Source organism: Lagopus muta, chromosome 4 (assembly GCF_023343835.1).
Source record: "Lagopus muta isolate bLagMut1 chromosome 4, bLagMut1 primary, whole genome shotgun sequence".
NCBI classification, from domain to species: Eukaryota; Metazoa; Chordata; class Aves; order Galliformes; family Phasianidae; genus Lagopus; species Lagopus muta.
This window is the reverse complement of record NC_064436.1, coordinates 14,047,785-14,061,042: the sequence shown is the minus strand read 5'-3', so window position 1 is coordinate 14,061,042 and position 13,258 is coordinate 14,047,785. Positions and strand designations below refer to the sequence as shown.

General features: G+C 39.4%; 2 protein-coding genes across 16 annotated transcripts in view; one reads left to right on the top strand and one right to left on the bottom strand.

Moving 5' to 3' along the window:
• FHIP1A (FHF complex subunit HOOK interacting protein 1A) overlaps positions 1–13,258 on the bottom strand; it is an 85,786-nt gene that overhangs the window by 15,932 nt on the left and 56,596 nt on the right. For all 14 annotated transcript variants that reach the window (XM_048943043.1, XM_048943035.1, XM_048943048.1 and 11 more), the window contains one exon: positions 1,548–1,715. In XM_048943043.1, coding sequence (XP_048799000.1) covers positions 1,548–1,715 — 168 coding nt within the window. The remainder of the gene's footprint in view (positions 1–1,547; positions 1,716–13,258) is intronic.
• Positions 1–13,258, top strand: part of GATB (glutamyl-tRNA amidotransferase subunit B) — an 83,993-nt gene that overhangs the window by 64,387 nt on the left and 6,348 nt on the right. The window contains exons 14-15 of one of the 2 annotated variants that reach the window (XR_007376717.1): positions 6,682–6,759; positions 8,420–8,502. The gene's annotated coding sequence lies outside the window, so the exon portion shown is untranslated. Of the gene's footprint in view, positions 1–2,252; positions 2,978–6,681; positions 6,760–8,419; positions 8,503–13,258 lie in introns of those variants that run through there. The other variant, XR_007376718.1, reaches the window with a different exon arrangement.

The following is a 13,258-nucleotide window of genomic DNA, read 5'->3' as shown; positions in this document are numbered from 1 at the left end:
CTCTGTGAAACTGAGAACCAAGTCTAACTGTTCTTCATAGTGTGAATGTTGAAAACCTGCTAATTCCTTAAATTTTCCAGCATTTAAAAAATTGCAGCTTATAGGAAACCATTTGCAATATGGTTGCAAAGAGAAATGAGAAATCAAGAATCTTCCAAAGAAGAAAAGCTAGTCAATTTTTTTGCCTCATAAGAAGAAACGATTCCATGTACTACCAGGAGATAAAAAGTGCAGGACTTCACAAGTGCTTTTTGGCCACCTGTCTGTATGTAAGCTTAATCCTGGGTGAATTATTAAGAAGCATTTTCAAGAGATAACATATACAGTTTCTGTGCTACAAAAACCAAACAGAAGGCTGCAGTTCTGGCTTCTGCACTTGGCCAAGCTATACTGCGGCAAACTCATTTAGTATCAGAGAACCGTTTTGGCTGGGATCCTGAGTTACTCAGTAGAAGGATTCTTTACAATTCCAATCTTGTTTGCCTATGGAACAGTAATTAATGATTATCAGAGACAACAGCATTTGCATTTTTGTCGACAGAAGCTGTTTCAGTTTTCAGATTTAATCCATCTTAGGGATGCAGTAACAGCAGCATATATCCATATTTGCATCACACCCACATTTCAAAACAAATTTCAGACAATGTCTCTAACGCACAAATTCAATGCACATGCTGGTGTTCTGGCTTCTCATGCCCCAAAACATTATACTGTATTTTATCCATGAAGCCGTGCATCATGCAGGATTCAGCCAAGGCTGCCAGCCAAACAAAGCTCCAAAGGGTCATCCAGTGCAACAAGTATTCACTTGCTGTGCCAGAAGATCAAACTGTTACCTCAGCTAACTCCCAGTCACTGTGGTACATTACGCCTATACTGAGAAGGGGCTCACTGCAAATTTGAGATAAACCTTACTGCACAGAGGAGTGAAGAAACAAAAGGAAGGAGCAATCTGATCACTTGAGCAAGAAAGTGCCTTGCTTTAATGAAACAAGAAAGCTGGCAGTATAACAGTTAAGCAAACATGCTAGAGCAATGCACACTTGGTTCCTGAGAACTCCACTGGCAATACTGCAGTTCTCAACTTAAGCAATTTGAAGACATCCTTGTGGAGCTCCCACTGTCTCCTACAAAGATCATTTGCAAATACCTATTGCTTGGCAGAACTGCAAAGATAGAAAGTGTTACTAGCCTTGGTTACGTTCTGAAGTCCTAGGGATGCATTGTCTTGGCAGCACTAATTCACCATTACCCAGAATATAAATGCTTCCAAGTTTACTTTTACTTCTCAGACAGAATTTAGACCTCCAAAGACCCTCATCTACCTTTACCCCATTTCCTGTACATGTAAAACCACTTCACACATTTATCAACTTCTTAGCACGGCTACAGCTAGACACCAGAACGCAAACAAAGTATTAAAAATCAAAAGGTACACATTAGGATGGGGGAGAAAACTAACTAGATAAACAGGAACTTCCCTTTCCTGTTTAATTAGTTTACCTAAACCCACGTGAAAAACTGAACTTGTTTCCTGCTTATCTTACCCGGAATGGCGTGTTGATTCGGCTAGTAAGTGTATCTAGGATGTGCACGTTCTCATGCCGGTGCAGCAGAATAAAACGGAGGAAAATCTTAAGGAGGGCTGGCTCTGAAACACTACGCAGAAAGAGATCCAGATACGCAGTAGTGGCCATCACTTCTTCCACCGTCACCTACAGGGGAAAATACGGTCAAAGGGAACATACTGCACACACAAAACATCCGTCTGTCCCTTGCAGCAGCACGATACCTAGCACCTACCCAAAGCTTCCCACGCATCGTACTGCCGCAAAACCATTCAGATCTTTACTTTTTACAAGCAGTGTGCTTCTTACTTGTTCACAAACATTTTGAGCCCATTTCCTACCTGTCTTGCTTTCCCAGAAAAAAAAAAAACAAAAAAACAAACCTCTACCCAACAGCCCAAATCTCACAGATGTTGAAATACAAAGAATTAAATCCTTCCAGAAGCTCCCCACCACTTTTCTGCCACGTCAGCAGTTTTAACTCACACTTCTCATTCCTTAGAAGTGTTCTCAGATGTTGTGAATACATACATCTACCGCGTTATTAAAAATAAATGACAACAGAGCAAAATCAAAGCACAGTACAAACTCACAGTTCCAGAGTTTTAAAAGAATATATATGAAAAGTACATCTACCCAGAATTTTACCCCTATTTTCCTTCTTTTCATTTTCCCTCATCTCAGGTTTTAAAAGTGTATGGGAACTACTGAATCATGGCCTGAACCCCTGATTGATCACCTGAGGCAAGCAATGAGTCAGCCCTGGGAACACAGGTGAAGGCAACTCACCTGTGCTGCTGGAAGGGGTGGAGCCTGGCTGCACCTCTCCTAGAGCCATTTAAGAGCTGACTGCCAGTAGGAAAGGATCTCTCCAGGAGATCCACTTCACCAGAGTTTCCTACGTGACCCCAGGAGAGGGTGAGTGTCCTTTTCTGCTCTAGTATAATAATTACATAAGCCAAGCTCTCAAATATATTATATCATCTGTATATTCATTGACTGTACAAAAAGGTACATGATCTATGCCCACACGCATATAAACCAAACACAAAAGCCTCTGTTATTACCTATTTGTTTATCAGAATACAATTCAGCTATCCATACCAGTTGGTTAACCTGTATTATTCTGATTCAAGCAATCCTTTTAGAGCTTAGCTATTGACAGTATGCACTGGCAAGGCACAGTAAATTCCAAAGGCTGCCTCTGTACCACACACTGCTGTTGCAAAGTCAGCTTCTTAAAAATAGTTACCCAGGAGCCTAATAAGCTTAAGTGTACAAAGATAAACCCTTAAATACAAGAATCTGTCTATATGAAAGGAAGTATTAAACATCTTTTGTTTATCAAACTTAGCCAGATAAATGAAAGGACTGATTTTATTAAAAAAGAAAAAAAAAAAAAAAATAAATCAAAGCTGACACTTAAGAACTAAGAGGATTTAGAAAGTACTCAGAAGGGCAGCACTTACGTAACACACCGTAAATAATAAAATCCCTGATCCGTTGTGCTGCACGTTAGCTACACTCACAGTAATGTCATGCAGCAAATGTTCCCTTCAAAGCTTTTAAGATCACAAGCTGCTTCTGGCCAGTTACACAGAACATAGGAATGCTGCATGCAGCCCGCAGACTTTATGGAGAGGGGCACTGACAAGGAGAGCAGCTTCCAGGGAGTGCTGAAGTTACAGCCATCAATTCAGTTTTTGATACTGTAACACTCAGCTCTTTAACAACAAGCAGTGGATCCCTGTCTTGAATATAGGTCTTTCATGAAAAAATATCTATTAACTTCTACTCTAAAATGGAATACTGTTCATGGATTAATTCCTATTCCTCCTCCCCCTACAAACATGAAGTGGGGTAAAAAAAAGTTGCTAGGTCAAGCACCTCAACTTCACAAATTACCTGAATTAGTGTTGTGGCTACAGCTCTGGTTCAATGCCTGCATTATTTTAAGTAATATGATGAAATGCTTTCTTCATGTGCATACACACACGCATTCCCTGCCACATCTAAACCAGCATCAAACATACTCAGGAACTGAGTTGGGGTTGTGCAACAGAGAAAATGGTTTCTGGCTGGAGTGGAGATTGATTTTTTTCAACAGTCAAAAGGCATAGGAACTTGCAGGGTAAGAAAAGAGCAGCTTTCTGATTGGAGCTGCTGCCTGCTGTCCTGAGAACTGGCATTGGCTTTTTTTTTTTTTTTTAAAAGCAGCAAACTGTAAAAAGCAACCCAAGAAATCCATCATATGACATCATAATGATAGCATAGAGTTCAGTGAAGAGTTTAAAACCTCTGCCAAGAAAAGGCCAGACAGAAGTAATACATTGTTATGTCTCTGTCACTCCTCCTCCATTCTCTTCAGTGAAAATGAAGCACGTATTTGGCCTGCGGGTTTCACAGATGTTTGCTGACAGCAGAGGAACAGCCCTCTGTGTATGGAGAAAATCTGAAACTGTAAATGAAGGCAAAAAAAGCCAGCAGATTCACAAGGGCAGTGACCTTTTTCTGAAATCAATGCTCTTTGGGCAACACGCGCTACGTTGCTATCACCAAGAGAAAGCCACAAGCTTTTCAGAGCTGTATCATGAATGAGCCACAAAGGGCAGAAGAAAGCCAGTGAGAGACTCCTATAGAAGAGAACCCTTCACTTCTGAGAGTGAGCTCAGTGTTCCTCGCTGTTCAGGGACTAAGTGAAAAAGAAATCCTGTTTATTGTAGCCAACATCTCACTGATGCCACTAAATAGAGCTAAAAGCACCAAGTAGTTACTGAAGAAGCTCAGATGGCTCACGAAAAACTAACTTAAAGCTTTGGTAAATCTCAACTGTTTGAATTGAGGCTTTCTGTGCAGAGTGCTACATCACACTTCATGTTTCATTCTTCTTGGGAAAGATGTTGTCGAATCTGCCTATCTATTTTCTGAGACAGAGGGGAGAGACAGTTTTTGCAAGATTTAAAATGGCTTCATAAGAATCTTATGGATTATTGGATTTTCCAATAAAAATGCATTGCCTTATTCAAAACACCCTTTCAAAATTTGACACGTTCTATTCTGCAGCATGCCACACCTCACACAAAGCAGGCAAGCCAAGGTTCTTCCAGTACCATTAACACTACCAGGCTCTTAAGAGCCCTCTCAGTGCACAGTTGTCTGTAAGAATGAGCCCAGAGCCGGTCCTTCTGCTTCCTCACAAGAGCAAATCAAGCAGAATATAGCACGTTTTGGCATTTGAAACCAAGTATACAGCTCTGGATCAATTAAGATGCAAGCAGAAATGCACTTTTACAGTCCTATCATATTTTCCTCATCTTACATTTCGGCATGCTTCTCTTTTGTGCTACTCCTGACAGTAAGCAAAATTTCTGACTACTTGAGGCACCAAGAGAAGTGTTCAAGAAGGCTAATTTTAGCTCCATGAGGCCAGTTTGCATTTTACTCAATGGTGTACGTTACCTGCCTTGAGCAAGCCTCTCGAGACCTCACTTTCCTTTGTGATTAACTGAGGAATGACTTGGGAGAAATCAGTCACATTAAGCAAAAACCAGCCTTGGCGAAGACCCTTTTAACTCTGTAAACCTGTTCTACAGATCACATTATATATAATACATTCAGGGTTGAAAGCAAGGCTTGTCCAATTTGTGCAGATATTATTGAAGATCTGTTTTCTAAAACACCAAACCCAGGGTATTAAGCTTCCTTCAGACTACCCCTGCTGTTGTCTCTCCTTACAATAATGTCTTGTGAGACAGCTTTACAGAAAGTAGGAAAATCCTTTCTAATAAATCCAAATCGGTGCTTAGGTAAACAACAAAAGAACAAATGTTCCCAGAGAACAAAACATTACTGTACACATCAAGAATGTCTGCTACAAACAAAACCCGAGGCGGCTTACAAAAAACTTGTATTGTATTGTAAACATTGATTTCAGTGCAATTTGCCCCAGCTAGCCCTCACATTGAATTTATGTGGACGTTGTCGAAAGGACAAGAAACAACTCTGACATCTCCCCAAGTGTGACATTTAATCTGAAAATTCCTCATCTCCGATAATTTGAATAGAAAGAAAAATACCACTACAGAAGGAGATGAAGAAAATCAAGACATAAAATCCTTTGTTAAGTAACTGAATTTCAAGGTATGCTTCTGAAAAGATATTTCAGCAATATTAAAATCCTTCCCCGTCACAATCGCTAAAATTAAAACCCACCACCAGCATACCTTGGCTCTCTTCCACTGAAATTGCTTGGGAATGGCAAAGAGCAGATATCTCTCTCCTCTTGTAGATTTAAAAATGAAAAATGATAAAAATCTATGGCCATTACATTACTCAGACAAGAATTCCACCATTCCTATTTTCATTATCTATAGCATACTGATGAAAACTTGCTGGAATTGAAAAAAAATACACAAACAAAGCAAATGTCTTCAGATACCATTTAGAAACCTCATCCACATGTTTTTCTTTACAACAACCAGTTGTTGAAGATATTTTTGCAGATGGACTACACAAGAATCTTCACAGCCAGGCAGATATTTGATCAGAGATAAGTGAAAACAGAAGGCCTCTTTTAGCATTCTATTACCCTTCCCTAATTATGTAATAATTTTTAGCAAATCTTTTCTTGCCTCTTTTGATGACTGATTAGATGGTAAGACAGAACACTGTAAAGAGATCCAGCTTTCACAAGTCACAGTGCCAAGTGATAGCAGAGAGCCAGAAATTACTGTCACAGCGAGTTCAGTTTAATATATGACACTCACTGCGTTAGACCAATTGCACTGATTCTTTATTACTGGCTCTTCTCCCTTGGGATCTGCACAATATACTTTCTAATTTACAGCTCTGTGCCCTCCTGTGAGAATATGGCTATCATGATTCCTCCTCTCCCTTCACGCTTTCCTTCTTATGAGCATTTAATATTGCCTATGAAGAGACCATGAATGCTCTCATTAGAACTTATCCTCGAGATCCATGAGCAGTTTAAACCTGAATAAACTTATCTCCCTCACATACATGTATATATAGATATACGTATATAAAAATACACAAACCATTTCCATCCTCTTGTACTTTCTGTTCATTTTCTACTTGTTCCCCGCTTTTACAGGCAGAAGTGATCATCCTTCACTGCACAGCAAATGGGCTCAGGGAACTGATTCAGGACAAAACTATCAAGGAAATGCAGGTGACTTTTATCCTCAATCTATGGGTTTCTCATATGTCTGTCTGTCCTGGCAGAAGGGAGGTGGGGGACAGGTGGGAGCAGGGACAGGAAGTTTGAACCTAAGGAGGAACCAGGAAACCAGAACTTCTCTGACTTCTTTCAGCTTAAGTTTATAAGCAGTTTCAGTTTGTATCAGGTTAAAATCTAACTCAAGTGCACTGTTTGATGTAGAAAGTGAAGGGCGCCTTTAACACATGTCCACTTTGCAGTGGGCAAGATGAAGTTTTGTAGCTACTGATGGGCTTCCCCCAAGCATAACACTAATAAGAGTTTTCCAACAACACTGGACTCAAACCTTTTTTTACTGCATGTGTTCAAACACCGTCCAGTAAGGTGAGAGATGGGATTATTTCCAAATGAAAACTGACATTCTTTCAGGATATTTATCAAGATGTTACTTCTGATCAGTACAGTATAATTTACAGGTCATTTCCCCCTCGCTGGGCTGTGTAATCATCAAGTATTATTGAGTTATCACAGTAGCATACCACATTAGAGGTTTCCCTGTAGATGGGTTTGTGCACAATAGCTGGGGTCCGTCTAACCAAGTTTATTCGACAGGACCGTGCCAGCGCTTCCACAAAGCGCTTCTGTTCGCCTGGCCAACAGCAATGTTCCACACTAAAAAGCTGGTACAATTTTCCATTATTCAGATTAAAACAAGCCTTCCAAGTACAGAATTAATTATGTCGTAGTTAGCAATTAAATGCCATGTAGCGTGATGGTAAGTGCTAAGAAATTAAAATTTTGTTTTAATCATACACATTGACAAAGTTTTAGCACTGTCTTCAATAAAATGAAATTACACAAATTACATAAACACTCGAGATGATCAGGACCGATTTCTTCACCACCCAAATTCTCTGGATGTGACATTATGAGCTTACAGGGAAAAGATATACATAGCTAATCCCACGTAGCAAACGTAGCACATTACTCTAGATACACCACAGTGGGGCTGCTAATTATCTATGGTTTTGATGGCAACACACTTTAATCTATTAGAGCTCCCAAAAAGGAATAAATTGATCAGATTTCTGCTGAAGTACCACAACTACCTAAAAAAATAAGATGAATAAGCATTTTCTACTACCAAATACACAGAGAGTAAAATAAGGCAACAAGGCCGCTGACAAAACCTTCAATATTTCTTAGACTTCAATGGCTTTATTCTGGATTCATGCTGGGATTTCAACTAGAGTTTAACTGAAGAGTAAATGATCTTGATTTGCTTGGACCATTGCAAAGTTTGGCCCAAGACAGAGCTCCAAAAAAGTTAGCTTTGGAAACAAAGTGAGAAACAGTCAGTGAGATAAATCACAGAAATTTAATGGCATGGCTCAGTTCATGAGCAGAATTACACCTTCTCACAGATATTCTCTAAGTACCAAAACCTGGGGAGGAACGTGCAGAATAGCGTAATTTCAAGTTGTAACTGACATTCTGTCAAAAAGCACCAGTTTTAAATTATGAGCCAATTCTACCAGAAAGTCTTACTTTTCTTAAATTCCACACATTAAAAAGAATAAAAGATGGTTTGAGCAAAAATCAGAATCATGGGCTGTTACTACAAAATGAAAACTATCAAATTAACCTTGCCTTTATCTCTGCACTTTTTCAGGCAAAGTATTTCATTCTTTTTGGCTGAACAAAAAGAGGGAATTTGTGACCTTCCACAACGAACACTCACACAGACCCCACAAGGTAACTGAATCACTTGCTTCCATTTCTCAAGAGTCAGATGACAGCAGCAAGGGAGGTAACTCCCTGGTATGAAGTACAGTAAACACCAAACGAAGGATAAGGCAGGGCTATTCACTGTAGCCAACTAATGCATATTACTACTTTCACAACACAAATGTAAGCTGTCTACCCACTCTGGAAAGTGCAGCTTCTAGGGTATGAACATAATTGTGAAATGCTCATTATGGGGGTGGCTAGGATAATACACATGAAGTGGCAACAGACAAGTACAGAACAGGTATGAACTTAGGCTACAAAAACATGCTATATACAGGACACCTCTCTGAGAAACGAAATTATGGAGTCATAAACTTACATTATGTTTGTTGGGTTTTTTTCCAAGCACACTGCAGTTGATCTGCTACCTAAATAACCTTCGGAGAGTTCGCTGTGAAAAATAGACTATTTTAAGCTAGGTACCTAGTCAAATAAATATGAAACTTCCTTAACCTGAAGGAAAAAAAAAAACAAACAACAAAACCCCAAGAACTAGCTATTATTTTACTTTCAAGCTGAATTAAGCCCTAAAATCACACTAGGTTGCTCTGAAAGTAAGGCTTCCTCTTTTATTATGTTGGCCTTCAATGTCAGAGGTGTATGGTGGTGGTGTTGACAGTTGTCTCCCCACCCCTGACTTACTCATAGAAATGCATCACTATCCTCAACGCTCTCCTACTGCTTCTATCACGTAGTGAACCACGTGCATAGCAACTATGTATGAGGACAATCTGTAGCACTTAAGAAGTTGCAGACAATGAGCAGAGCTAACTGCTTTACTCCATAAATGTTACAGACATCTCATGACCATGAGTACACAAATCTGAAAGCATTGAACTGCATACTGAAATTTTGAAAAGCCATGATACTTTCAACGAAAATATTGTTTAACTGCCCATTGCTTCAGGCTGGGAGAAGGCCATTTCAAAACACATTAAGGACAAGAAGGTGATTGGAAACAGTCAGCACAAATTTACAAAGTGGAAATCAGACCTTCTACAGTGAGATGATCTGCCTGATGGATAAATGCAGAGCAGTTGAAGTCTGTCTTAAAAGGCTTCTGACACCATCCCTTACACAACATCCTCACAGACGAAATGATGGGTAGATAGACAGTGGGTGGACTGTACTGCTTGGCTCAAAGGATTGCAATCTGTCTGCAGTGCAAAACCCAGCGGAAGGCTGGTGATGAGTGGTCTACACTGAGGCCAGTGCAGTTTAGTACCATCAGTAATGACTCCCATGATGAGATGAAGTGTATCCTTCTGTAAGTTTGTAGATGTTACAAAAGGAGGCAGAGATGTTGATGGATGGCTGTGCTGCCAAAAGAACCTCGACAGCCTGAAGAAGCAGGCAAACAGAAGTTCAGTAATACAAATGCAGATCCCTGTACCTGGGGAGGAATAATTCTAAGACAACTGTACACTGGAAACCAACTGGCTGGAAAGCAGCTTTTCAGGAAAGAATGTGCACGTCCTTGTGGACAAAAAAACTGGCTATGAGTAAATAATGCATTTTTGCAGCAAAGGTGAATGACAGCCCTCTAGGCTGCATCAGGAGAAGCATTCCTAAAAGGTTGGCTGGAGGGTATCCTACCTCTTTACCCAGCACTAGTAAGATGCATCTAGCGTGCTGGTATAACCAGGACAAGAAATGCACAGACAAGCTGGAGGTGACAAAGGTGATGATGGTGTGGGAGCATCTATCATACAAGGGGATCCTAAGAGACCTGGGATTGCTCAGCTGGGAGAACAGAAGGCTCAACAGGATATTAGCATCGTGAGCAAATAAAAGACGGGAGGAGCAAAAATAAGTGAGCAGATCTTTTGTCAGTGACGCATACTGAAAGAACAAAAAGCCATATGACAATAAATGAAATCCAGGAAATTCCAATTTGACATTAAAAAAACAACAACAAAAACCAACCAGAAGCAAGCAAACAGAAAGCACGCTTCTCTGAGCAACCTGCTCTGGCTGATGCTGTTAGAGCAAGAAGGTTAGACAGGATGACCTCCAGAGGTGCCTGCCAGTCTCCGCCACGCTGCGGTTCTGTAAAGAGAGAAGAATGAGAGTCTGGCCAGTACAACAGAGGAGTCTCTGCTTCAGTCTAAAACAGAGTAACTGTCCTCGTACCAGACATACTCCTCTTATCTGACTACATCAGTTGCAGAGGCAAACTGATGTTGCTATTGCTCCAAGAGGGATTAAAACATAATGAGGCTATTTGCTACACAATTTATCAAATGCTGCTTGTACGCCTGCTTGGGTTATTTTATGTACTTGAATCACCTAAATTAGATTTGCGAATCAGGCAGGAAGTCACATTAGTGTGATTTGTTCATGTTGCTGATGTTTTAAACAGAAATCAAATTTCATCACAATGAGAACACAAAACATTGAAGATGTCTTTCCTAGAGGTATACATTTCTAACTGGGAGATGCCTTTTCAAAAACAAATTCAAGTGCATCTCACTGCAGAGACTTGTTGTACTCAAAAAACATACATCTTGAAGGAAAATAAGAATACATAGAGAACAAGTCTGAAGTAGAATGCCAGAGCCAAAAGCTCACGTCCTTTCTGCATTCTGCTTTAAGTTAGAACCACAAGCTCTAACACAGATTGGGTGTGGGATGTTAGGGCTTGCATGCCAAATGAAGTCTGGACTCCTTTCCTTCCTTCCTTCCATGCTTATCACTGAGAGTTATCAATCAGAAGCAGCTGTTTCATACCAATTAAATTCTACTAATAAGATTTACATGAACAGGAAGAAGCACCAATAATTCTCCATCTTCTTAATCCCTCTTTAACCTTCCACAGATCTGTCTTCCAAATAAGGCTTTTATGCCATGTTCCTATGTTCATTATATTTGAACTCATAAGCCAGAATGAGTTAGAACAACTCAGGGATACCATATTCTAGGATACCAAACAAATTTTATGAAGTCAAAAATAATTAAATCAAATCAAGATGCATTTTCATTCTTGTGTTTAATGAAAGTATTTCTGTTTTTAAAAACACTATGATGCTCCTGGCCTCTCTCTCATTTTGGCCCATGAGATTTTTTCCTGTGTTTTACTAAAAGAGTAAAACCAAAAGGTTAATTGTAACACCACAGTCCCCAAACGAATGACACTTGCTTACTCCTCAGCTCAGCATGAACTTTTTGAATGGCAACTACAAATGACTAAAGTATATAAAAGAGCTATAACAGCACCTGTCTTGGTCCAGAGAGCTCTGTCCCAAAAGTAAATATGTAAAATATTTATTTTGTATTAAATTAAAAGAAGACTGAAGAGATCAAAGGTGCCTCTCTTTACACATTTCCCTTTCCGATGGGTTTTTGGTCATGCAGACATGAGATCCTTGTATCAAATCCACTAGATGGTGCAATCCATCTTCTTCATTGAAAGTGTTCAGCATTTAAGTACATAAAAGAGTTAATTTTTTATGATAAGAAGGTCAAACTTTATGCCAATAAAGAAAAGGTTCATTACTGAAAGATAAAAAGAACCAACAGAATGTAATGGCTTAGGAAAGACCTAGGATTGAAGCTTACATACGTTAGCAGCCAGCGCTTCCACTTTCAAGGGAAGTATGACTTCACCCAATTTCAGAATATATAAATGAAGTTCAACAAAATTTCCATTACATGAAAAAAAAGAAAAACAACCCTAATCTGCACAGTGTATTTTAAAGGTCATAAATAGCATCAGAAGGAGAATACCTAAACTAATAGGAAGTTAGCATTTTTACTGACCAAGAAGGATAGCATTCAGCTGCAGTAATCGAAAACCCTAAAATTTGTCTTGAATGCTTTAGAGGCAAACACAATACTCACTAAATCCAGAATCCCATGGCTGCATTCTGACATCTTACTTGCAATCCGTAACCTAAAAGTGGCAACCTTTTCACTTCTGACTGTACTCTGCAGAGCTGGTACAGAATAAAGTCAAGATGCAAAAATAAATAAAAAAACCACTTCCAGATAGGGGGGGGTGAATTATCTCCATGGCCAACTACAAATTTCATCTGGATTGCAGCCAGATTTTATGTCAGTCCTTTTCAAGTTCCCAAATGGATGAAGTCTGCTGAATTATCAACAGTTCTATACTGCTTATTACTTACTGCCAAGACGAGTCCTATGCTAGAAAGGCATTCCACTGGCCTCTGATAAACTGAGCAAGTGTACTGCTTTCTGCTTGGCAGGCTTAGGAAAAATTAGTAGACATTTAAAAACTAAGTTCTCTTCTCGTAGCAACTTCTGGTGGATAGCCAAAAAAGTCTTCATTTTTATTCTCAGCAACTCCTGCTTTCTCTCCTCAAACAAGATAGTCTTTTTTTTCAGGAAAAAGACGACTGCTAATGACATGCTCCAATTTCCTACCTAACACACTCACACACACACTCACCAGTATGAGTGGAATATTTTGTGAAGTATAATCCCTAAAAGTCAGAAGAGTGTTTTTTTCTTCTAAGCAATATAAACTGCACTGTAATACATTAGAAAACTGACATCAAATCCATTTCTTTTGAACTTGATGATAATACTTTTACCAACCGCAAGAAGGAAGCACAAAAACCACTACCATCTTAGATATAATTAGTGTAAAACTTGTTGAGTTCCAGGAGGATTTTTTCCTAACTGAACATTTCCCTTTTGGGAAAAAATTCTCCTGGAAATATGTCTGCCATCATGAAGTTCTGTCTAAAAGTTCATC